The sequence below is a fragment of the Oreochromis niloticus genome, linkage group LG3, assembly GCF_001858045.2.
Source record: "Oreochromis niloticus isolate F11D_XX linkage group LG3, O_niloticus_UMD_NMBU, whole genome shotgun sequence".
In the NCBI taxonomy this organism is placed as follows: domain Eukaryota; kingdom Metazoa; phylum Chordata; class Actinopteri; order Cichliformes; family Cichlidae; genus Oreochromis; species Oreochromis niloticus.
The window spans coordinates 26,015,331-26,042,881 of NC_031967.2; the positions used below are offsets into that span (position 1 = coordinate 26,015,331).

General features: G+C 41.8%; 2 protein-coding genes across 3 annotated transcripts in view; both read left to right on the forward strand.

The window, feature by feature from the left end:
• The window catches only part of LOC112846236 (low affinity immunoglobulin gamma Fc region receptor III-like), a 700,124-nt gene that overhangs the window by 102,465 nt on the left and 570,108 nt on the right, over positions 1–27,551 (forward strand). The gene's annotated exons all lie outside the window — the stretch shown is intronic.
• LOC109198771 (uncharacterized) lies at positions 16,769–23,075 on the forward strand. Of its 2 annotated transcripts, XM_025905686.1 has the most exons (9): positions 16,769–16,944; positions 18,514–18,798; positions 19,746–19,859; positions 19,965–19,980; positions 20,095–20,180; positions 20,355–20,405; positions 21,351–21,410; positions 21,799–21,858; positions 22,006–23,075. In XM_025905686.1, the coding sequence occupies exons 1-9, from the start codon at positions 16,869–16,871 to the stop codon at positions 22,092–22,094; spliced, it is 837 nt and encodes a 278-aa protein (XP_025761471.1). In that variant the 5' UTR covers positions 16,769–16,868; the 3' UTR covers positions 22,095–23,075. The 2 variants fall into 2 exon arrangements, with proteins under 2 accessions (XP_025761471.1, XP_025761472.1); XM_025905687.1 differs by lacking the exon at positions 18,514–18,798.

The window sequence follows — 27,551 nt, forward strand, 5'->3', positions numbered from 1 at the left end:
TGATCAATTAATAAATATATCAAATTTAATTTAATATCAAACTAAAGGGAAATTACCAAGACACTTCCAACTCTAACAATACTAAGCTCCTAAGTATCATAATTGTACTGGTGACCATGTCACATGATCACCAGTATAAACATGCTCATGAGTATCATGATGAGCAATTCTGTGTGTAAATATATAAGAAACATATAAAAATGAGCAAGTTTGAATTTTGTAGAAGTGTTTTTATAATGAAAATATTGTATATAGTTATAAAGTGTATTAAGTCGTTTTTCACATTGTGCTGTATCCCATTTTTCTCATTTTGCTTAATCGCTTTTCTACTAAAATAATAAATATTAAATTACTTAAATGTTGTTGTAGGAAGCTCCATTTCTTGCACTACTCACTTGATCACAGTAACATAAAAATTTTCTGTATTTCCAACCATGTTTTTTTTTTCCAGTCTTGGTGACTTATGCTTTGTGTTTGATTCATTAGATTACAAAGCAGGACAGGAGGTTTAGAGAGAGCCTTGAGAGTCAGCCCTTCAAACTGTCACTTTAACAGGAAATATATTTCAGTTGAGGTTATTGTTTTTTTGCAAGCTTCTGCCAGTAGAAACTGTGCTACTGTTTTCCATAGACAAAGGAAGGGGAGGGAGAGGTGGTGTGTTGAGGACAGCAAGAGAGGAAAGACAAGAGTTTGAAGAAGAGAGTAGGAACTTTAAATGGAACTCTGACTAGAAAAGGAAGACCGCAAGGAGATATGATGGAGGAAGGTAGATATATTGTACCCCAGGAGGACCACCTGTGTGAGCCGACTCAGCCTCGGACACTGAGAACAACCAATGCACCAGCGGGTGATGTTCTGAGAGAGGTGGTCTAAGATCCAACCTGACACAGACAAACAGGCACACACAGTCACAAACGTGCATTCCCACCCTCATGCACACATATACAAATACTCGCACACACATGGAGAAACACAGAAATGAACACACTCCCCTTACATACTCTATACAATAACTGTCAACTATAGAGCTTTTTGAAGAAACAGTAACAATAAGTTAAAAAAATAGTTTTATTTGCCTGCAGGGCTCAAGGACAGTCACCAGCTTTTGGAGAAGCAGCCTCTTGATTCTCTAGTAGACGAGAAACCATATCCAGCATTGAAAACTGGTTGTGGATGTGAGGTTTTTAAAGTATTTAAAGTGTAGACAATAAACTGTTTTATAAATGTGGCTTGTACTATTAACTTTTAATAGTCATTAAAACCAACGACATGCAGTTTGAGGGGATAGGTTAATTGGATAATCCAAATTGTCACTAGGTGTGAATGTGTGAGTGAATGTGAGCGTGAATGGTTGTCTGTCCCTGTGTGTTGGCCCTGCGACAGACTGGCGCCCTGTCCAGGGTGTACCCCGCCTCTCGCTCTATGACAGCTGGGATAGGCTCCAGCGCCCCCCGCGACCCTGAAAAGGATAAGCGGAAGTGAATGGATGGATGGATAGTCATTAAAACTAGAAAAGTGCTGCAGAAAACCCACTCTGTGGTATTTCTTCTGAAACTGAGATGTTATTTGATCCTGAGCTTCTGTCTCTTGCCAGAAAAGGGGAAACACCCACTGCCCATGAGTTGTGCTATTTGTACTAAGTGGGTGTGCTCTGTTATATATATGTATATAGAATATATATAAAAAGATGTGCATCAGGAAACCAAACAAGAAACACAAATATAGCATTCATACGGTGGCTCTGTTTGCAGCTTTGCTCTGCTCACCAAACATCAGACTGACAGTGTTTTGTATGTGGTCAGCTCAAACAGGTGTACATTTTGGATTTGCTTTAATAGTTCTCAGTTTATAAAAGAGTCATGCAAGATAACCTAAACACTTCACATTTAAAAGTTGTAATAAAATTGTGATCTTATTTTGCCTTTTTAGCTGCTCAGTCACGCTGATATTTGTATAATAAAACTTACTGTATGTCTGTTTTTGTTGAGTTTAGTTTTTGTATTACAGGCCTTTTCATAAAGAAAGTGTCTGGTGTTTCTGCAGCAGCAGGAGAGTATATGTCAGGGTCCTGGGTCTGAGCGACCCAGGGACCCTGAGCAGTTATGGACTAATATTATATTGTATGTATTTTGTATTGCTGTCCCTGTTCTCCCTGCTTGTAGACTTATGTGCATGTAGGTGTGTGGGTGTGGGTGTGGCCCTGGCGGGTGATTGGCCACACCTGAAGACCTTGACACACCTGCAGCTGATCAAGGCTCGTCGGGGGAGCTACATAGGAGAGTCTTGAAGCTCCCACCGGCGCGGGATCATTGAGTTAGCACATCAAGTTAGTGTGTGTCAGCATATGTCAGTGCTGTTTGTGTATGCCCGCCGAGGGTTAGTGTTGACGGCTGCTTCTATGGTTTTCCTGCAGGAGGAAGAGTGGTCCAGAGAGGCAGTACGCACGGGGGTGCGGAAACACAACCGCGGGGAGCACGAGCACAGACGTCGGAGGGAAGCACGCACACGGGGTTCAAGGGAGCAACGGGGAATTATTGTGTTTACAGTTTTTCACTGTAAATAAAGAGCACTGTTTGCATCGCAGAGTCTGCGTTTTGGGTCCTCCTTTCCCCACATCCCCACGGTCTGCCTGGCGGACCGTGACAGAATGATCCCGCCAGACATGGACCCAGCGGTCTCTGAGGAGAGGCTCAGGAGGGAGGTAATGGACAGAGTTTATAGACTGTGTGAGTTATGGTGGGAGAAGCCCGCGGAAGTGTTGCGTCGTGCCGTGGAGAGGCGGCTTCAGGAGACGCTTTTTAAGTTTCCCTGGCTGATGGACTCCCTCAATGCAGTGGTCCTGGATTTCCTGCTTTCAACCCTCCACCTCCACTCTCCTACTCAGGCTGCCCACCAGCCCGGCCAGCTGGGGGATTCACAGCCTGACACGCCGGCGTTCCTCACCGCAGCCGACTTCCCGGACATCTCAAGAGCCGGCTGTGGTGAGTAATACGGATACTTTTTCATTTCCCTCACCATCTGTTTGTGTGTCTGCAGTGGACGATGACGCTGCCGTAAGCCGTCTGACAGCGCAAGCAACATCACCTCAGTCAGAGGTCTCCACACCGCTCGCTGCTTCACCATCTGCAGTTGTAGCGCCGCCGTCATCTCATCCGCCTGCAGTCACCCTTCTGCCTTCCGCCGGCTGCGGAGCTCGGAGAGCCGGTGGAGCTGGAGCCGCTGCCGGAGGAGCTCAGCGAGCAGGAGCTGGAGCTGGAGCTCGCGCCACCAGCTGAGGAGCTCAGCGTACCACCAGCTGAGGAGCCAGCGCCACCGCCGGAGCAGCTCGACGAGCCAGAGGGACCGGCGTTGCCAGCAGAGGGGCTCGGCGAGCGGGAGGAGCTCGCGTTGCCAACTGCGGAGCTCAGCGAGCCGAAGGAGCTCGCGCCGCCCGAGCAGGAGCTCAGCGAGCCGAAGGAGCTCGCGCCGCCAGCTGGGGAGCCAGCGCCGCAGCAGCTCAGCGAGCCGAAGGAGCTCGCGCCGCCAGCTGGGGAGCCAGCACCGCAGCAGCTCAGCGAGCCGCCTTATACTCCACCTGCAGCTACCGCATCACCATCTTCGCCTCCGGATCAACCATCTGTAGCCACATCGCAGCCGGAGGAGCAGCTCGGCGAGCCGGAGGTGCTCACGTCACCAGCTGAGGAGCTCGGCGAGCCGGAGGAGCCCGCGTCGCCAGCTGAGGAGCTCAGCAAGCCGGAGGAGCCAGCACCGCTACCAGAGGAGCTCAACGAGCCGGAGCGACTGGTGTTGCCAGCGGAGGGGCCCGTGATGCCAGCGAAAGACCTCAGCAAGCCGGAGGGACCTCCACGTGTAGCGCGCCATCCACGCCGTCCACGTCGGGCGCGGCCTCCACACCATCCACGTCCAGCGCGTCCACGTCAGCGACCAGCGCGTCATCGGCCATGTGCCACACCTCGCTGTTGCTCACTGGAGCAGCGCCGCTCTGCGTTTTGGGTCCTCCTTTCCCCACATCCCCACGGTCTGCCTGGCGGACCGTGACAGTATAAAGATGTCACAACATGCTGTGGTCAGATCTTGTTAAGTTGCTATTTCTGTGTAAAAGGAAGGAAGCAGAAAGAAGAAGTTAAAAAAAAAACAACTCTTTGTTTCCTTCACAGCTCTTTGGTATCTGCTGTGCTGCTGCTTCACTCTCTCTCTTCACAGAAAGTTGTAGAAGTTTTCAGACGTGTCACTGCTGGATGTGAGGATGGGAGCCACTTTGCTCTGTGAGCTGGGCCTATTCTGTGAGTACATCACTGACTTCTATTGTTTGATTCATACTGATCCATAAACATGTTTTAGTAAGAAGAACAGAGCATCAGTCATTTGTACCATTTCAGGTCATGTGATCAGAGGACTCTCATGTTTGTTACCAACATGGTTGTTTGTAGACTGGATTAGATTTTAGTGCACTGACTCAGATCAGAGTGGAGCTGGTTTAGTTTATCTAAGAAAGTATTGTTCCTCAATCGGTGATAATTTGATGCTTTTTACATCATAATATAGAATGTAACCAATCATAGTAGACAATGATGAAACACATAACAGTAGTGATTAAAGCCTGTGCTAGATTTAAACAGCCTTTTAATTAGACTAACAGAAATCTACCTTAGTACAGGTATAAAAGAGTACTAGACTAATCCTAATCCTGACTAAATGAAACTTGCTTCCTAAAGGAAGATTAGAGCTCGTCCAGGCATAAATGGAGATGTAAAAAAACCTCCCAGTAGGCAGGTTTAACTACATATGAATGTTGTTTGCTATAAAAGACACACAGATAAATTAGAATATGTCAATATTGACTGTGATGTTTACAGAGATTTTATTTTGAAAGGTCGAATGTAAGGGAGAGGAAACAGGAAATACACAAGTTACCGCTGCAGATTGTGTTGCCGCTGCAAGCCCGATAATTAAAGAACGGAACTGAGAAATACTGAAGGTGTCATCATTAATGTTTGAGGCATGCAAACATTACATTGGCGACGAGAGTAAAGGCTACAACCAAAGCAAGACAAAGGAAGTTTCCCTACCCGGAGCTTAGGAGACAAGAACATGGCTGCACACGCTACTCCACTTCCACCCTTCGACACGGAGACCGACCTCGGTTCCGTCGGACCTCGCTGGTCGAAATGGCTTCAGAGGTTTGAAAACTATACCACGGCAATGAATATTACTGGAGATGCAAGATTAAGAGCATTACTGCTGCATGTGGCTGGCGAAAAAGTGCATGACGTTTACGACACGTTAGCAACGGATGGCGACAAGTACGCAGATACAAAACAGAAACTGTCAGCATACTTTGCGCCCAAGAAAAATGTGCAGTATCAGATTTATCTGTTCAGGAAAGCGGTGCAGGAATCAGGTGAAACGTTGGACAACTATCACACCAGGCTGAGGATTCTAGCCAAAAACTGTGAGTTTGCAGACATGGCTGCAGAGATTAAAACACAAATTATCCAAAGCTGTACATCGTCACAGCTGCGTAGAAAAGCACTCAGAGAACCTGATTTAACGTTGGATGATCTATTGAATCATGGCCGTGCATGTGAGTTGTCAGAATTGCAAGCTACAGGGATGGAAGCTGACAAGACAGCTGCAGTTAATAAAGTACAGCACAAAACAGGCCGTGACGCCACGACTAGAAACAAATGGACACCCTCATGGCAGCCGAATAACCGCTGTCGAAACTGTGGAGGCAGATATCCTCATGAGCAAGGCTGCCCAGCCAAAGACAAAATCTGTAATGCTTGTGGCAAATTCAATCATTTTGCAAAGCAATGTCGCTCAAAGAGAAAAGAGACACATTATGGAAGGAAGTATAAGAGAAACCTGGCACCGCAAACTGTTCATCAAGTAACAGACAGCGCTGCACATGTGGAGACAGGGCACACATCCAGCAGTGATGACGCTTATGTATATGTGGTGAACACAGCTCAACATCCTAAACTCCCACACACTGAAGTCAGAGTGATGGGCACCCAGATACCGGTGCTAATCGACTCTGGGGCCACTGCTAACTGCTTAACTGAAGCCACCTACAACAAACTGACACCACGTCCTATGTTAACTTCTACAGACATCAAAATCTACCCATACCACTCATCTACGTCTCTCCCTGTGTGTGGTGCGTTCAGGTGCAGTGTGGAAAAACAAGACAAAACAGTAAGGTGTTCCTTCTTTGTCATTAAAGGAGGAGGTTTCAATATTTTGAGTTTTGAAACCTCAAAAGACTTGGGACTCCTTCATATTGTCACTGCGGTCACTTCTCAGTCTCAACGTTCTGTTGCAGACAAGCTAGTGGAACAACACCCAGAACTTTTCCAGGGAATTGGAAAACTCAAAGATTTTCAAGTGAAACTGCACATAAACACAGATGTAAAATCAACCTGTCAACCACACAGACGTGTTCCTTTTCACTTACGTCAAAAAGTGGAGGACGAACTTCAGAAATTGGAAGCTGATGACATTATTGAAAAAGTTACGGGACCAACTCCATGGGTTTCACCCATTGTAACACTGCCAAAACCAAAGAATCCAGACGAAGTACGGATATGTGTGGACATGAGACAAGCAAACACTGCAATCGAACATGAACGACATGTCACACCCACGATTGATGATGTAATCCATGAGCTGAATGGATCTACGGTGTTCTCAAAACTTGATCTCAGGGCAGGATACCACCAACTTGAACTACACCCTGACAGCCGCTACATTACGACATTCACTACTCATCTGGGACTTCGGAGATATAAAAGACTGAGCTTTGGAGTCTCTTCTGCAGCTGAAGTGTTCCAAAATGCTATTCATCAGACGCTGCAAGGACTGAATGGAGTCAAAAATCTCAGTGATGACATTATAGTTTTTGGCAGGGACCAGGCTGACCATGACAACAATCTTACAGCTCTCTTTAAGCGACTATCAGAGTCAGGTCTTACTCTGAATCGAGAGAAGTGTGAATTTAATAAAACAAAACTTGAGTTTTTTGGTTTCATCTTCTCTGCAGGTGGCGTTTCAGCAGATCCTAAAAAGGTTGCAGCAGTTCAACACGCTCCCAACCCGAAGACACCTGCTGACATCAAAAGTCTCCTTGGCATGGCCAATTACTGCTCGAGGTTCATCAGGGACTTCTCATCGATCTCTGAGCCACTGCGCAGGCTCACACACAAGGACACCCCATGGACCTGGGGTCAGGACCAAGAAACTGCATTGCAGGCACTCAAGGTCAGTCTCACAAGCGACACGACGATGTCCTACTTCTATCCCAGCAGACAGACTGAACTGATTGTTGATGCTAGTCCAGTAGGACTGGGTGCCATTCTCTGTCAACAAGATGAAAAGGGAATGAAGCACATTATTGCATATGCAAGCAGAGCACTGAGTGATGTGGAAACGAGATACTCGCAAACTGAGAAAGAAGCGCTCGCCATTGTGTGGAGTTGCGAACATTTCCATTTGTATGTTTATGGACATCCATTCACACTGGTGACCGATCACAAAGCACTCGAAATCATCTGGAATAACCCAAGATCAAAACCACCTGCCAGAATAGAAAGATGGGGACTGAGACTTCAGCCATATAACTTCAGAGTGGAATACAGAAAAGGTGCTGATAATCCAGCTGACTTTATGTCACGTCATCCAGTGCCAACACAAGAGAATGAAAGTGCTCGTGCATGTAAGGTTGCAGAAGAGTATGTCAGTTTCTTCTCTTATCACTCCACCCCAAAAGCCATGACACTTCAGGAGATAAAAACAGAGACTCTGAAAGACCAGGTTCTGCAGGAAGTCATCGGTCACATCAGAAACAACACGTGGCATCTAACAGATAAATCCCAGCATGCTGACATTTTGAAATCATTCAAACATGTTCAAAGTGAACTAACGGTCGCTGACTCATCTGACTTCATACTCAGAGGCACAAGGATAGTTATTCCAACTGTCCTGCAAGAAAGAGCAATACAACTGGCACACGAAGGGCACCAGGGTATCGTCAAGACCAAAGCGCTACTGCGTACCAAAGTATGGTTCCCAGAGATCGATTGGAAAGCGGAATCTGCAGTTCAAAACTGTCTGCCATGCCAAGCTAGCACACCTGTCACACACACTGATCCTCTGCAGATGTCACCATGACCCGAAACACCCTGGCACAGTGTCAGTGCAGATTTTTATGGACCGCTCCCCACGGGGGAATACCTGCTCGTTATCACAGACGAGTATTCTCGCTATCCAGTCGTTGAAAGTGTACGCTCAACATCAGCATCTTCTGTTATCCCAGTTATTGACAAAGTGTTCTCCATGTTTGGAATCCCAAGGACAGTGAAAACTGACAATGGTCCTCCTTTCAACAGTGAGGCGTTCTCACAGTTTGCAGACTACCTGGGATTTCATCATCGCAAAATCACACCTTGTTGGCCTCAGGCGAATGCTATTGCTGAGAGGTTTATGAGAACCCTAGGCAAAGCACTGAGAGTTGCCGAGACACAGGGCACACCATGGAAACAGCAACTGAACATCTTTCTTCGTGAGTACAGATCTACACCTCATAGCACAACGGCGAGCTCACCAGCTGAAATATTGTTTCAACGCCAGCTATACACCAAGCTCCCTTTCTTTAACACCACTCCACAGAAGTGTTCAGATGCTGAAGTGAGAGCGAGGGATGATAGTGCAAAGATCAAGATGAAGGCGATCGCAGATGCAACCCGTCACGCCAGACCACACTCACTAAGTCTAGGTGACACAGTGCTGCATCGCCAACCCAAGCACAACAAATTATCCACACCATACAATGCAAAACCCTACAACGTGACCAAGGTTAAGGGTTCTGAAATTACAGCTACAAGGGATGGACACTAGATTGTCAGGAATGCATCATTCTTCAAGAAAATCAGACATGGACTTGAAGATGCCCCACCTGTACGGCATGTCGACCCCGCCTTAACAGACAAGCCCAGATACCCAGTCAGATCAAACAGACGCGTACCTATGCATCTGTCTGATTACATCAGATCCAAGACTTGAATATCTGAGTGACCAGTTAAAGGTTACGCTGTGTGTAACATGTTTGATGTTCCTGAATCTAACACTGTAACCTGTATTCTAGTGTTGAATGTTGATAGTGTTTAGTCAGAGATCTGCGCAAATCCAGTGCTGTTTAATTGATGTTTCGGTGTGGAGAAACTCGAGTAATAAGAATGTTCAGTAATTTTATTACGTCCCATTGTCATAGGTTCAGATTAATAATTCACCTCGCTGAGTACCTAAGTTTGTTAAAGGAAAAAAAAAGGAGGTGATTGTGATGTTTACAGAGATTTTATTTTGAAAGGTCGAATGTAAGGGAGAGGAAACAGGAAATACACAAGTTACCGCTGCAGATTGTGTTGCCGCTGCAAGCCCGATAATTAAAGAACGGAACTGAGAAATACTGAAGGTGTCATCATTAATGTTTGAGGCATGCAAACATTACATTGACCAACAAATACCACCTTCTAGACAAATTCTTGTTGACAGAAGTGACTCACTGCAATTTGTCAGTGATATCAATTTTCGAGATTGCTTTCTAATACATAAAGGAAATACTGGGGAGATCATTTCCCTTTTGGAACCCAGTCTTTCATCGGCTGACCAAAGAGGATGGCCTGTACCATTTCAGCAAAATATTTCTGGCACAACTTCATCTACTTCCAAGGTGCATGGAGAGGATGAAAGAATTCACAATGCAGGAACTCCAGCAACACTTAAGGGAAGATGAACAACTTTAATACTTGACCAACGCGTTTCGGCTTGTGGCCTTCATCAGGGTCATCTACCATTTCAGGTCATGTGATCAAAGGACTCTCATGTTTTGTCAATAACATGGTTGTTTGTAGACTGGATTATATTTTAGTGCACTGACTCAGATCAGAGTGGACATTGAAAAACTCCAAGTGTTTTAAGGAGCTTGGTAAGAAAGCGACTTTAAACCCTAGTTGGATTGTTCCTTAAGAAGGTTATTAACTCACTATTGATCATGTGCCTCAAGAAATGAGACACATCATTACCAACAGTGTTTTATTTATGTTACATTTTAGTGTCTTTAGTTTGAAAATGTCTGAAGTTTCTGTCTTTATTGTAGTTCTCTGTACGCTCCTCTGCAGTGGACACACTCAAGGTGACTGAACAGTTTTCTTTTTTCTATTTCTTCCTTTTTATTTAATAAAGATTATTCTCAACCTGTATGACTCTAATGCAGATCGTATTTGTGTTTCTATTTATTTATTTCATTTTATGAGAATATAAATAAAGTATTATCAATCAATCAACTTTCAATTCAATTCAACAAGACTACACATTAGAAATTAGCTCTACAGGTCACAGTGGTTAATATCAGCGTTCTGGCAGATGAAGTTTGTCATTTTATACAAAGATCAGTAATGCTGTCTTTATAAATGTCAGGGGAAAATTCCCAAATAGAAAGCTGCCAAAGTAAAACAGAGACACAGTGAGACAATATAAAAAATCATATGTACAATGGGTGAACTCTCGGGAGAGTCACACAGTACTCTTCTTTATTGCAGGTTATATAGGCATGTAGGTTACACAGCAGACGGAGGCAGTCTCCGCCTGTTCTCAGAATATATTGCTTAACTGACAAATGCATATCTTACTAAACATTCTGTCCGTACTATACTAAACGTCTACTTAAGTGGCATTTTCCGTTGTTCTTTGCACAGGAACTTGTCTTCACAGGCATTTGATAAGCATAGGCAAGGTTTCATGTTTTATCAGGGTGAATCGTCATTCAGAGTTTACACAATCACAAGCAAAGCATATTTGAATAATAAACAAAATCTTTTCACATTTCCCTCCTGTTGTTTAACTTTCACACTAGTTAAAACACCATTGATTTCTTGCAGTGCATTTTTAATCAGCACGTCATACATTGGTGTATCACAGCATTTCAGTGTCAGGGGGATTTATCATCATCTTCGTCCATGGGCAGTGTCAGGTATGCCTGCACATGGACTGCAACAACTTTATTAATCATTGATTGTACACATGGCAAAATACAAGAAGTAAAACAACAGAGTAGGAGTAGAAGAACTCCTACAAAAACCAGTCCTTTTATTAAAAGAGATTTCCAGGAACCACTCAACAGCCAGGTAAGCCAATCTTCAGTGTTCGTGACATAGTCCTGTTGCTGAGCGTCCCTGAGTTGTTTCAGTGTGCGTAAGGCGTCGGTCATGTTGGAAGAATGAACATTATCTGGAATGTACGTACAGCATGTGTTGTTAAAGAGTATACAGAGTCCTCCTTTTTCAGCCAGAATCATGTCCAGTGCGACTCGGTGTTGCATCACAGTTATGCGCAGGGCATCAATCTCTTCATTTTGTTGATTGTTGATTTTGCACGAGGCATTCAGGAACAGTCCAAAGCGGTAATCCAAAGTTTCAATCCTTAAAATGTTCTTTCCGGTGCCCACCCATGGAAACAGTGAGTGGAGGACCTTTTGTCCGGTGGTCCAAAGCTTAAATTCCTCTGGCACATCACTGCCATAGATGGGGTCATGTGGTTGCACTGCGGAGACGTCTCGTCGTCGTCTTGTAGTCTGAGAGATATTTACAGCTGACATCCTGAAGGTGTGGTCTGAAATGAAGATTGGGGCACAGGTGCCCGTCCATCCGGGTGGCAGTATGAAGTAGGCACGTTGTCCACACAGCCAGTACTCACTGTAGGGTGTCCAGTCGTTGCCAGTATAGGTGAAGACAGTGTCCCAGCCTTGGTCCCAGTCCGTGCTTGACAGGTACCAGTCATATTCGTTCCACTTGTCACCTTGATAGCCTCCAATGTGGAATGAGTTTAGTGGAATGGCTATTGTCAGGAACACTGAGAACACAAACATGAAGCACAGGGTTGTGACTGTTGTCAGCTGGCATCCTGTTGTCCAATATTGACGTCGTCTATGTCCATCTCTCCTTTCTCCCTCAGTGGAATCTTGGGTTCTTTGTCTAGCATCTCCATTCCTGTGAGTGTTCTCCTCTTCTCGACCACCAGACACACCCGTAGCCTCTAATGAGTAGACCTCAGCCAGAGGAGTGGGATCACGAGTGTTGCCACTGATCACCCTACCCCCCACCGAGCGAACACTAGAGGTTGGGGAGGACCAGAGTCTAAACTTATCACTCACTTTAAGGAGATGTTGGTGGGTCTTGGATTGGTTCAACCTTCTTTGTGTGGCTTTGATGAATCCACGAGGGTCGTTCAGCAATCCTGCATGCTGTGGGTGTTGTGAGCAGGACCTGGAAGAGACTGGGAGAGAATCACGCGGCAGTTGGTTGCTCAAAACTATTTCTTTGTTTTCCAGTAGTTTTGTCATCCACTCTGCTTTTGTTGGGGGCAGGGTGCCTTGGTTTAGCTGACCACACTTTTCAACAGTGATGTGTGACTGTGAGAGCAGGATGCCTACGTAGGAGAGCTGTCTTGCATGTGTTAGATAAGAAAGATTAGCCTGTAGTAGTATTGGAGTTACTGCGTGTGGGACCTTGATAATCAGCTTGTGTCCCAAAACAATGTCGGCAGATTTTTTAACAGCCTCTGCTGCTGCTGCACAGGCTTGCACACATGTAGGTAGGCCTGAGGCTACTGAATCTAGTTCACATGAGTAAACGGCTAACGGTCGTTGTTTGTCACCAAAAGCTTGGGTCAATACTGCTTTCATATAGCCTGAGCTGCCATCCACATGCAAATGAAATGGTTTCTCATAGTCTGGCAGTGCTGTTTTGTTTTTCTGTACCTTTACTGCATGCTCTGCATGCTGTAAAGCATCAGCTAGACTTCCGGTATTTTGAGTGACCCAATGTTTATCTACGTGAGCGCGGACCTTTGGGAGGAGGCCTTTTAGAAACGCGTTTTTTAGTTGTTGTTCAAAAGGGGTGTTCACGCCCTCATCATATTCTAGACCTGAGTTTTGTCTAAAGACTGGTCGTAGTCTGTCTAGGAAGTCAGAGGCAGACTCGTTTTCTTTTTGCTTTGTTTCTCCTATTTTTTCGTAATCTGGGTTTGGCGCCTGAATTAACGGAAATTGCCCTAACGGGCCTGGAGGCCATGGCGGTGGGTCTTCGCGGGTCATTAGGTCCAGTTGTTGTCTCGCTGAGACATAAGGGTCTTGTGGTTTCACGAAGGGATTTTTTGAAACAGGGGAATAAGGATTTGGGGGGTATGGTTGCTCAGTATCAGGGGGACTTGGGGCTGAGGGAGGTGGTTGACAAGGAGGAGGATTGGTGGTTTCGGTAGGTGGCTTTTCGCTTTGTTTATTTTGCTTTTTGTTTCTTTTCTCTTCACGCTTTTTACTTTCCTCCTGCCATGGTACAAAGAAACTTACGTATTCGAACATGCGCAGGACTTTCTTTTTGCCACTAGTCTTTTCTATCTCTGCGTGTAGGCATTTACTTAATTGCTGTATTTGGCCAGGGCTACAGTTCCCCTCCCAGGCGGTGCAGTTTGTTTTTTTGGGATTTCTCCACCTATTTGCGCTTATCTTTCCTGCACCAGGGCATTTTTTCTCTAACCATTGTTCATCTGCAGTCAATTCGGGTTTTGTAGATTTATTTCCCATATTTAATTTTTGATTTATTTTATTTGATAGTTCTTTGTTTATTTAGCGCTTAGTAATACACACACACACCTGCGGCGCTTTCGCTGGCACGAGAACAGAGAGAGGTGGCTGACACGCCCTTCTACTTTTGAGCTATTCTCAAAAGCGGTGTCACCTTTACGTGATAAAACACGACCTTCTTCTCGATTCACCAGTACTTCAGCAACCAACAGTAAACAAATCAGTGGAATAGTTCAGCCTCCTTATTGTGCTGTAGAAATCAACTTATTCCACCAAAAAAAAAATAAAAGACAGACAGTTTTAACGCGTGTTCACGCTACCAGCTTCCTTAAAGCGAGCGTAGTGCTTCCAGCCTTTTAAACTGCGGAATGAGTCCACGCAGGACTACCAATTCCGTCTTACAGGCGAGTCTATTTTTACCCTTTCGGGGAGCTACCAATCATTCTTAGACAAGCTCAATATTTATTATACTGCTTCCAACCCTCTGCGGGCGAGCTGACTACCAGTCCTCAGGACGAGCTTAATGCTTCCAGTCTGTCTTGGACGAGTCTGCTTCCAACCCTCTGCGGGCGAGCTGACTACCAGTCCTCAGGACGAGCTTAATGCTTCCAGTCTGTCTTGGACGAGTCTTAAGTTTCGTTTTCGTTTTTGCGCAAACCTTTATTATCTCAAAGTGGTCTGTCCTACCTTGGCGCTGGTTTCTTCAGATGCACCTGATCAGCCCCCGATGGTGCGGACCGCTTGTAAAACGTTGCAACGTGGGCTTCTCGTACCGACGGGACCTGGTGAGGTGCTTTCTGTGAGAGCTGCTTTAAATAGGCTGTCTCATCCGGCTTCGAAGGACCAAGAAATGTCAGGGGAAAATTCCCAAATAGAAAGCTGCCAAAGTAAAACAGAGACACAGTGAGACAATATAAAAAATCATATGTACAATGGGTGAACTCTCTAATGAGAGTCACACAGTACTCTTCTTTATTGCAGGTTATATAGGCATGTAGGTTACACAGCAGACGGAGGCAGTCTCCGCCTGTTCTCAGAATATATTGCTTAACTGACAAATGCATATCTTACTAAACATTCTGTCCGTACTATACTAAACGTCTGCTTAAGTGGCATTTTCCGTTGCTCTTTGCACAGGAACTTGTCTTCACAGGCATTTGATAAGCATAGGCAAGGTTTCATGTTTTATCAGGGTGAATCGTCATTCAGAGTTTACACAATCACAAGCAAAGCATATTTGAATAATAAACAAAATCTTTTCACAATAACTGTATTAGGTAAGTCATCAGTGATTAATAATGTGATGATTCCTGTTAAAATATTCATCTGAATTATAAAAAAAATGTGTGTTTAATAAATGTTTCATTGAAACTGTTCTATTTCTGATGTATTGAAACTTTAAACTTTAACCATGACCATTGCATTTTACCTAACTTTGTTCACAGTACACACTACAACCAAAATACTCAGACAATATGTTTCTTGTCATTACAACATGTGCATGTTTTAGTGTATAACAAGAATAACCGTGGATGAAATTTAATTTAAATAATGAAAAAAGAAACATCAAAAGCTCCATATAATTTAAGGTGATGATGTTTCTGTTGTCTAAATGTGAAACCAGGCAGATCCCTCTGAACCCATCATTGTGTTTCCTTCAACAGTGAACTGCATTAGTTTACATTCAGTGTGACTTCTTCAGGTTAGAGAATGGACAAACATTTATACTGTGTTTATTTAGAGATCTACAACCTGAATAACCTGACTAACCTCAAAATTGTAGCGCTCTTACTATGTTAGAAAAATATAAAATTGTCTTAATCTGTAGGGAAAATTTTAAAATTGAAGTTAGGATTAGGATTCAACTTTATTGTCATTAGACATTTATAAATACAGGGTAAGGAAATACAGTTTGCATCTGATGAGCGTGCAAGAGTAGTAAGTGCTAAAAAGTAAGAGCAATTGTATACAGATAAGCAATTATACGGATATACTGATATATATAGATAAGGGTAGTATAAATCAATGGTGGGATAGTTATGAACAGATTATGTACAGAGAGACCAAATATACAGATGACCTACAGACAAATGTACAGATGTACTGTGTATACATATGTACAGATATACAGATGTACTATGAACAAATAAAGAGCTTTGCTAAATATATACAGATGTGCTACATATGGTAAACAGATCTACAGAGTGCTATCAATATATTCACAGTGGAAGCGCAGCGCTCTGAGCAGACTATAATAGTGAACAGTGTACTCACTATACCAGAGACTATACTGGTTCAGTGTCCTAAACTATAGCAGTAACCAATGTAAGCATATTGTGAATGTTGAGAATGAATGACAGTCATGATCATGGTCACTGGGAAGGATAAGTGGGTGTGGATGAAAAGGATCAGTGGAGGACTGAGTTCAGTAAGGTGACAGCTGTGGGGAAGAAGCTGTTCATAAACCTGCTGGTTTTAGTCTGTAGGGTCCTGTAGCCTCTTACGGAGGGGAGGAGCTGGAAGAGTTCATCGGCAGGATGAGAGGAGTCCCTGAGAATGATGCGTGCTCGGCATAGACATCTATTCTTGGAAGTTGGAATTTAATAGCTGTATGTTTTCTTTCCTTGTTTTTCATAACAGCAGATAAACCCAGGGCCACACTGACAGCAGGAACAACAATCATACCAGCAGGGGGCAGTGTGACACTGACCTGCTCTGTGCAGAGCTCTGATGGATGGAAATATGAGTGGTTCAGACGAACCCAAAGAACCTCTGAAGTTCAAATCAGAGATCAACAAAACAGAGATATCAGAGTATCTCAAGGAGGAATCTACCGCTGCAGAGGAACAAGAGGAAACCCAGTTTACTACACTGATATAAGTGATGATGTCACCATTGAGATAACCTGTGAGTTCAGTCATTTAGTTTGAAATATACATTCATTCATGATTATCAAACATACAATGTGAAGTTTTCTGTGTTGATTTCATGTTTCTATTTGTATCTCAACTGTTAATATGTGTAAACAGTTTCCAATAAAGTTGTTGTAAAACAACAACCCAACTGGCCTCAGATATTCAGAGGTGAGACGATCACTCTGACATGTGAGGTGCAGGAAGGAGGTGAAACCACTGAGTGGGAGTATGAATGAAGAGGACCCAGGACACCCACACAGTGGACACACAATAATGATGTGACATTCAGAGTTTCTGAGTCCAGCAGTGGAGACTACATGTGTAAGAGTCGACGCAGAGATGACTCATATTCTTCAACAGAGTGGAGTGAAGCCTTCACATTGTCAGTATCAAGTAAGTCATGTTTGTTGTGTGATCTCCATTTGACAAATGTCGTAATGGTCAGCACAGGATGAATTCAATGGTCTACAAAGGATGTTCCATTGTTAGTCAGACAAAGAGCTGCAGCTGATAGTAGCCTCATTGTAGACAGTTTGTCACCACTTTGTGTCATCAACTTTCAGCTGGTATAGAGACGCCAATGCTGACCTGCTGCTCCATCACCTGAGGACAATAATGAGATAAAAACATCAACAGAAAATTGGTGGACAAATTAGGTGAAAAAAATATTTTTGCAAACAAACACTGAAGTCGTTTCTGTGGGAATAGAAAGTGAACAGAATGTGTGGGCTGAACATGCCAATCATTCATGAGCTACCTGTGTTGTTCGTGGTGTGTTTATGCACTTGCTCTGCACCTATAGAAAGAGGCTGAGCCTATCAGTTGTAGATGTCCGTACCCCAGCAAATAAATACATAAAGAGTAATGGGTACTGTCGGAAGTTAAATGATGAACAGATGATGAGCAGGTTTATTGTAACAATCCAAAGAGATGTAGTATATTTGCCATATTATATTAGCTATTATTTAGAGATAATAAGATTTTAATCAAAATATGGTGTTGGGTTAAAGACCTTTGCTCAAGTTACAATATTAATAGGAAACACTATAAGTAACATGGACAAAAGAAACCTTTAAATAGTCTTACACATTGGGGCTGAGTGATTGTGTACATCAGTACAAGCATGAACAGCATAATTGTTTTTTTTCTTTAATTATGAGTTGTCTTTGTGATTGATAGAGCTAAAAGAAGTAATGCAATGTTTTCCTTGTTCAGTTGCATTACTGTGGGATGAGGCATCCTAGAGAGAGAGTGACTTGGTGGCATCAATAAACATTTTTAGTGACTGACTTTTTGGTTTGTTTTGCCAACCGAGGTGAACTGTGTGAAGATTTCTTCTTTCTTTGTCATGAAATGGATGCTTTAAACACTTTATTTAAGAACTTTGCATGAGCAGTGGTGGATAAATTAATACATTTTGTTGTAGAGTTGAACAGTGATGTGGTGTTTTTTTCTGATCATGTAGGAAGAAGACTTTTCCCTAATCACTGTTTCCATGAACAAATAATCTAAACAAATGAAAACGCTTCATGAAAGCATGAAATTTAAAGTCTCATAGTTAAAGTGTTCCTATTTCAAATTTTTCTGTGCAGCTACATGATTTGGGAATTATAAACTTCCATTAGTAAGACATTCCTTGTCTTTTCATGAGTCTTCTGTTGTGGTAATAAGAAGGAATCATGCAGAATAAGCACAAGAACTATTTTATAAATCCAAAGAAGAATCATAATGAAGCAGTAAATCTAAATAAACACTAAAAGAATAAAATGCGTTGTAGGCCTCTGTCAGAGTACTCATATGATTTTAGTTTGGTCTTATTCCTGCCTACGTGTTGTTGGAAACTGGAGAGGAGGTATACAAGAGCTAACATTAATGCAGACAACATCAGCGCAGCGTGATCTTAACCTGTGTGTGGCGTATATATTCATATAATTCTTTTCTGTCTTTGTTTAAACTCAACAGCAGACCAGCCAAAGGCCCAAATAACTTCTGACATGAGAGACCTTCCAGTAGGGGGCAGTGTGACCCTGACCTGCTCTGTGAACGCATCATCATCATCATCTGAATGGAAATACTACTGGTACAGAGATGAGAAATCCTCTGAAGCCCTGACCACACAAGATGCAGTTTTCCACTCAAATGAACAAATCAGTGTCTCACAGGAAGGACTCTACAGGTGCAGAGGAGGAAGAGGAAACCCAGTTTACTACACAGAGGACAGCCAGTCAGTCAGGATTGATCAAAAGGGTGAGTTTTTTTATTCTTCTAGGAACCCAAAATGTGATAGATAAGATAATTATCAGATGTGAGATCAGTGTCTTCTCCATGGATGCAAAACATCCAAAGAAAAATAACTTCAGGAAGTTAAATATGCTTTTTAAACCCATGATGGAGTCTACAGGTGTAAAGGGAGAGTGCAGACAAGTGTTCAACAGATTGGAGTGATCACTTCAATTTGTCAGTGTTCATGATGTTCTTTATACAAAATTTAGAATACATGAAGACATGAATCTAATTCTATGCTCGCCCATTATCTACCGTATGATTATCATTACTAATAAATATTCACACTGTCTGTAGACAAACCTAATTGTTCTTCTGAGCTGAAACATTTTCAGGCTGTTTATTAGCACATAGCCAGCTTTACAGTATAAATACAAAGTGATGAAAAGAAATACAAACCTTTGTCTCTGTAAAACTGACATTATGTTTTTGAATGAGTAAACTATTCACACAATAGATCACCACTCACCTGAATCAAAATATGCTGTTGGGTTAAAGATCTCTGCTCAAGTTACAATATGAACAGGAATGACTATAAATAACATGGATAAAGGAAACTTTTAAATGGTCTTACAGGTTGGGGCTGAGTGGTTGTGTACATTTGTTCAAGCTTGAACAGCTCCAGATTAGAAGCTTTCTCATATGATTATCTACAGAAATGACAAACTAATCAAAATAATATAACATATAAGTGATGAACAGGTAATATGATATTCAGAAGTTTCTTTTGTATCACTATTTAGACAAATAATCACCACAGAGAAGGATGACAGTAAAGCAAATTAAATATTTTTCAGTTATTATTAGGAATAGTAATATTGTAAGTAGTATTTATGTTTTAAAATGTTTTCATGTAAATTATGTTGATAATCTGTATAAATACATCTAATTAAAACCTGTTATTATTACAGCAGCACCTGAGCCTGAAAGCTCTTCATTTGTCACTCCTTTGATCGTTGGACTCGTTTGTGGAGTTTTACTGATTCTTCTTCTGCTGCTGTTGTGTCGCTTCAAACAGTCAAAGGGTGAGACCATTATTAAAATCACAGATGTATCCTGAATGCTGCATGTACTATTACTGCACCACAACAGGTTACAATAAAAAAAAATGTAATTGTCTTTTCTTACAGATTCATTCTTTGTCAGGTTGGTTAAAATCTCCCCTCTCCAGTACTAGAACTACATCCTGTGTTTCTTATTAAACCTACAGGTTTACTACATTTGTTTTTTTCTTTTGTTTTTTGTTTTTTGTTCTACCAGGACTCAGAGCACAAATCAGAGCTCTGCAATTAACCACATGATCAAGGATGAAGCTCAACACAGTCGACATGCTTCTACTGTCCAAGGTCAGCCTGATCCATGACAAGTTTTGTTGTTGTTGCTTTATTCATCAATTTATTTACTGACAATTTTAAAACGCAAAGTCCAATATATCTGTTTCTAGTTTACTGATTTAGAAGATGATCAAATCCATACATAAGAATTTCAATTTTTAATCTATCATTGGCTTGTTTTTGTAGGTGATGCTTGTGTTTATGAACCAATCAAAGACCTTCATGACACACAAAATGGTAAAGTAGATACATTGGCATAGAAGTATGTAGACTGTGTGATTATTTATGTTTAAACATGGTATAGTTAGTATAAGAAATCAGCTGCACACCACAGAGCTAAGAAAAAAAGAAGCTGAATGCTTGGTTCTTCCAGTGTAACACAGGGTCAGTTCAACTTTAAGGACATCAGTCTGTCCTACAAAACATAAACCACTGTGAATCTGTTTTATGAATCCATCTTATTCCTCCTGACTGATTGTTCTCTAGTTTCACTTTTTGCTGGTGTTCCTGTCACTACTAACAGTATGAGACAACAACCAGAAATCAACCTCATGTCTTCATTTTTTTAAATCTTTGCTTATATGCTTATATTTTGTTTGGTTGTTTTTACATTTCAGAGATTATTATTTTTTCTTTATTTTATTATAGTTTTTTTTTAATGTAATTACATTTTGGTTTGCTTTTTCCCATGCCAAGTTATGTAATAAACATCATTATTATTATTGTTACTCTAATATTTTAACCTAGAAGAATTATGTGGAATTAATTTCAGCGCTGTTGTCAACAGAAATAAGAGAATAGAAGAAACATTTGAGGAGTCTGTTGATGAGAGCACATTATCTTGTTTTCAAAGGACACAAATGGCATGAACTGTTGCAGGAGTATAGAATGGAAAAGATGGAAAAGTGAAGAGTGAACCCTAAAGTTTGGATTTGAGCTTAGTGGAAGGGTCGTGCTGAGCAGGGATGAAGGAGGGTTGAGCTGATGTGACACTAAAATGAGGGCTAACAGGTTTTTATAGAAAGACAAATGTTTTTAAACATGACAGAAACATTTGATCTTTAATAGACCTTCAATAGGTTTAGGTGATCAGTGTGGTGTCGACTGACAGAGATATAAATGTAATCAAATTTAACACGCTTCACGCTTTTTTATCCTGATCATCTGTCCGTCCTCTTTCAGATGACAGTGTGTTGTATGCACAGGTCTCCCACGATAGAGCTAAAACCAAGAAAGACAACGGTGAGTAAAGTAATATAATATGTACCTTTTTGTTTTGTTTTCTATGTAGCAAGCAATCATCATTGACTACATCATTATTTCATCGTTTTAAGCAATGATTTCAGTTAGATATCATTGTATTATAGAGTCACTGACCTTAATAACCAGGGTGGAGGAGTGTTGAAGTGATCTGACACTAAAATCAGAGCCAACATCAGCAGAGAAAGAAACAGGTTTTCAAACATGACAGTAACAGCTTGTAATAAAATCTCACCTTCAATAGAGCTTCAAAACCTCCTTCAGTCATTTCATGTGATGAGTTATTGTAGGTGTTGATTGACAGAAAATATAAAGGAAATTAAAGCTACTCAAGTTTTTTAATGCTGCTCATCTGTCCATCCTCTTTTAGATGACAGCCTGTTGTACGCACAGGTCTATTACACTAAAGCAAAACCCAAGAGACACAAAGGTAAGTAATGTAATAAAATAAGTACCTTATTTTTTGCTTTGGTTTTACATGTTTTACACAATAAGAAAAAGTTGTATAAATAAATCAAGTTGTCACTTTGAACAAAGAGGTGCTTGAAATCACATTTGACAAATCATTTCTTTGCAGGGAAACCAGCTCCTGCAGCAGTTGATGAAACAGTTTATTCTGAAGTTAAATCACAAACAGCTCTGGGTAACTGTGCAGGAATAAAATAACTTACATGTTGTGATTTGTTGCTGTAATGATGAACTCAAATAAGTTTTAAAGGAAGTAAATTTAGTTCTAAATCACCTTTAATGACTGAATTATGCTGCATCATTTCTTTCAGATTAATAACAAGATCTGCAAAACCAACTGGATCAGTGACAAAACTGTGTCAATTCCATTAGAATCAAAGAGATCATTGGAGAAAATGAGATTATGCACTGTTTTGTGAAACAAATAAAGTCAAACTTTCTTTCATCATAATAGAACCAACTGATGATTTGACTTTGAAACTAGGATGTTTTTTAGACATGGATTTTCATTGAACTGCAAGTGTTATTACATGTAGATTGCTCAATACATAAATAACAAATAAAAATGCATGCCTGACAATGTTGGAGCATACGAATAATGAGACAATGGTGTCCTGGGGATCTCCTCCAAGATCTGGACCAGGCTCCTGGACAGTCTGAGCTGCAACCTGGCAGCTTCAGATGGAGAGAAGCATAATGTCCCAGTTGGATTTTGGTCAGGCAAGTGTGGGGACCAGTCAGTGGTATCAATTCCTTAATCCTCCAGGAACTGCCTGCATACTCTCAACACATGAGGCTGGGCATCGTCATACCAGGAGGAACCCAGGACCCACAGCACAATAGGGTCTGACAATGGGTGACAAACTCTTGAGCATGAATTGAATTGGCATCCTAGAGGAGTTGGACATCTTGTACAACCTTTGTAGCATCCAGGGATCATCTCACCCTGCCAGTAACGATGATCACACTAGCCAAATGCAAAAATAGTGAAAAAATAGTCAGAAGAGGTGAGGAGGGAAAAAATGTCAGTGACCTCTACCTGTAAAACAATTCCTGTTTGGGGGGTTGTTTCATTGTTGCCCCTCTAGTGTACCTAGTGTTAACTGCATTTTCTGCTACTTCATCGAGGATAGACGTTTGAGTGATCTGATGTTTTACTCTGATTAAAAATAATTCCTTAAACTTCTTTTGAGCAGTGCATGTTTACAGATGTTTCCTGTGTTGTTTCTAAAATCAGTCAATGTGTATGATAAGCTTACATGTTTCTTTTCCCCTGGATGAATTAAGCATCACTTGACATTTTTCTATAAAGTTGATTTTCTTCTTTTAACAGCTTCAGGAAAAGATGGTAAACGGCCTGTATTTGTATAGCGCTTTTACTAGTCCCTAAGGACCCCAAAGCGCTGTACACAACCAGTCATCCAGCCATTCACACACTGGTGATGGCAAGCTACATTGTAGCCACAGCCACCCTGGGGCGCACTGACAGAGGCGAGGCTGCCAGACACTGGCGCCACCGGGCCCTCTGACCACTAGTAGGCAACGGGTGAAGTGTCTTGCCCAAGGACACAACGACCGAGACTGTCCAAGCCGGGGCTCGAACCGGCAACCTTCCGATTACAAGGTAAACACCCAACTCTTGAGCCACGATTGCCCCAATCGCCCATGTTTAAAGATCAACTTTAAATTTTATTTTATGTAAGCTGCTTGGAGAGAGCAATTGTGTTATATGAATATGTTTTTCCTATAAGAAAACTCAATCAGTTTGTATGAATGTCATATATTGTTACATCTACAGTCTCGTTTGTTGTGTTTGTTTAAAAAACATGTTGAAGTTGTTTGCACACTTGGTCTTGTTTCTGCGCTTCATTGCTCCAGATAGATCTAATTCACACATGACTGTTACCATCCACATGTTTTATTTTCTGTCAGTGTCAGACTTAGTTCTTCCTCTCAGCTGTTACCAGGTGCTTGTTTAAAGCAGACTTTTTATTTTAAGGTGATTATCTTATAAAATAAAGCATTTTGAGGCAGCTATTATTGTGAATTGTTGATAAATAAACAAAATTTATTCAAATTGACTTGAACGCTTGTGTTCTAAAATGGTAAAGTAAGTAAAGTGGTATCACTTCAAAAGTTGAATCTGTTCATCTGGACGTAGCGTTTTGTAGGAGAAACGTTTCGTCACTCATCCAAGTGACTTCTTCAGTCTCAGCTGACTGCAGGTTGAGAACAGTTGAGACGCATTTTTTCTAAACACCGGGTCTCTGTGGCTTTTAAACCCCAAAATACGCTGCACCAAAAAACTGGTCCACCCCAAGGATCGGGTCCCCCGACACAAACAGAGTAACATAGTGTACGCTGTTAAGTGCAGGAGGATTGCCAGGATTTATACATCGGGGAAACCAAACAACCTCTAGCGAAGCGGATGGCACAACACAGAAGAGCCACCTCATCAGGCCAGGACTCTGCAGTTTATTTACACCTACAGGCCAGTGGACACTCTTTCAATGATGAGGATGTACACATCCTGGACAGGGAGGAACGCTGGTTTGAGCGCGGAGTCAAGGAGGCCATTTACGTGAAAAGGGAAAGACCATCTCTGAATCAAGGAGGGGGCCTAAGGGTACATCTGTCACCATCTTACAATGCTGTGATTGCAGCCATTCCCCAACTCTCTGTGAATGGGACTCATGGCCATTGATCAGTGTTCTTTGATCAGTGGTTGTTGATCAATGGTCATGGGAATTTGCATAATTATGATTAAGGAACTGACCTCCGAGCCCATTGTTCCTTCAGTGGGCTGGTTTCAGTCATTATGCAAATGTACTGTTTATAAGGTTTGGGGAAACCTGCAGTCAGCTGAGACTGAAGAAGTCACTTGGATGAGTGATGAAACGTTTCTCCCACAAAACGCTACGTCCAGATGAACAGATTCAACTTTTGGAGATTTACTTTCCTGGATGATTGAGAATGCATCATAAAGTGGTATCACGTCATACATGGCTCAGAGTCGGGAATGTTCATAAACCCCACAGCTGTAGATAGAAAGAGAAGGACAGAAATAAAAACTTTATGTACAGTCTGACTATAGCATTTACTCTACTGTTAAAAATTGGAGCCTAGATATTGATTTTCAGAGGTACCAACAAATACACAGATTACTGTCTTGCAACTGCTGATGCCTTGGGTGTTGATGAGGGTACTTGTTCATCAAACACACTCTGTGATACAGTATTTATTTGTTTGTTTATTTGTTCAGTTTTACAACAAAAACATCATCTGGTTATTCTATAAATATAGAAAGATTGTCTCATTCTTGGCTGTAAAAAAGCAGCAGGATTGTTAAAGTCTTTAGACAGCAGATATGATGATTCAAAGTTAATAGATAAAAACACTAATAATTACAGTACATCAATTTAAAATTATAATAATATTCTAATAAAGTTTTGACTGTCTCAGCTTAGAAAGAACACCCAATAAGTTATTGCACTCAGTAACTGAAGTAGACCCGTAGACTTTTATTTTCAATAACTTTCATAGTGTAAAAGCCTTTTGATTACTTTATCATTTCTTACTGGTCTTCTCAGGAATATCCTGTTCTTGTTTGTGCAACTACAAAATGCCCAGTGTGAGTCATCTACTCATCCATCCATTTGCTGTAGATTAAAATTTCCATATTCTTCAGTCACTGAGGGGTGTACCCTGGAGAGGTCACCAGTCTATCAGAGTAGGAAACAGAGTAGGAAAGAGAAAATCACTCACAGCTCCAGCCAATTTCAAATCACTGATTGACCTAACATGCATATGTTTGGAGGAAGCAAACGTACCCAGAGAGAACCCACACAGGTATAGAAAGAGCCATTGCAGACTCTAATGCAGCAGTGCCAGTGTCAAGGTAAATGCTGTTGTTCTCTGACATGAATACTTTGTCTTCCATGTAGTTCCATAGTAACATGTTTCTGCAAGATAAACCCAACAGTTTCCTGTCATGGTCCCTGACTTTCTCTCGTGATTGCCTGCCTTTTGTCTCTTTCTCTCTCTCCTGTTGGTGTTTGTGTGTGTGCTTGTGGACATGTGTTACCTCCCTTCAGAGGAAGCTCCACTCATTTTCTCTGCTGCCCCATTGGCTGCTCTCCTGTAGAGGATCAGCTGATCAGATTCACCTGCTTCACCATTTCTAATCAAGCTGAGTATTAAGACGGAAGCAGATACTCAGTTGTTGCCATATTATTGCTACAGTGATGTACGTTCTCTGCTTCTGTCTTATATGAGTTTTTGTTTGTCTTTCAGTGGAATAATCAGTCTCTCTGTGTGTATCGAGCCCCCTGAGTTTCAAACAAGTAGCTCCCTCCACAGATTCTCAATTGGTTTCAAGTCAGGACTCTGGCTAGGCCACTGCAAAACGTTAATGTTGTTGTCTGCTAACCATTTCTTCACCACGTTTGCTGTATGTTTTGGGTCATTGTCGTGCTAAAATGTCCACTGGTTCCCAAGGCCAAGTTTTTCTGCAGACTACCTGATGTTGTTGTTGAGAATCTTCATGTATTGCTCTTTTTTCATGGTGCTGTTTACTGTGATTAGGTTCCATGGTCCATTGGCTGAAAAACACCCACAAAGCATTAGGTTCCCACCACCATGTTTGACAGTGGGGATGGTGTTCTTTGGGTTGAAGGCTTCTCCATTTTTATGCCAAATGAAGGCAACATCATTGTGACCAAATAATTCAATATTTGTTTCATCTGACCATAACACTGAAGACCAGAAACCTTCTTCTTTGTCCAGATGAGCATTTGCAAAGGCCAAACGAGCTTTTGCGTGCCTTATCTGGAGAAGTGGCGTTTTCCTTGGTCTGCATCCGTGGAACCCAACAGTGTCCGTTGGACTGTCTGCCTTGAGACATTGCCACCAGCAGAGCCCAGATTCACCAGAATGGCCTTGGTGGTGATCCTTGGATTCTTTTTCAGCTCTCTCACTATTCTCCTGGCCAACACAGGTGTCACTTTTGGCTTCCGACAACGTCCTCTGAGATTTTCCACAGTGCGGAACATCTTGTATTTTTTAATAATACTTTGCACTGTAGCCACTGGAACTTGAAAACATTTGGATATGGCCTTGTAGCCCATTCCCCACTTGTGAGCAGCCACAATGCACAGCTGCAGGTCCTCACTGAGTTCCTTTGTCTTAGCCATGCCTGTCTACAAACCACCTGCAGAGAGCTGCTGTTTTTCACCTGTTGAGTTGATTAAAACAGCTATTTCCAATTAATCAGGGTAATTAGGATGCTTTAGAACAGCTTTGACTATTTGGAATGGTATGGAACTTTGGATTTTCCCAGAGACTGTGACAGTTTGTAAAGGGTATGAATAATTCTGGACATGATACTTTTTGCTCAAATGTAAATAAAAGCTGAGAAATGTTTTGTTTTTCCACAATGATGCGTCTTGTACATCATCTTATTATCTTTTGGGAGACACCTGTGTCATTTCCAGTCAAAAAATAACTTGCTAGTTGAATAAAAGTAACTTTAAGTCAAAATTTGCCAGGGGTATGAATAATTATGGGCTTGACTGTATATATATATATATATATATATATAACACACATCTCGCCACTGCGGGCGGTTTTATCCTTCAAGCTCGGGTCCTCTACCAG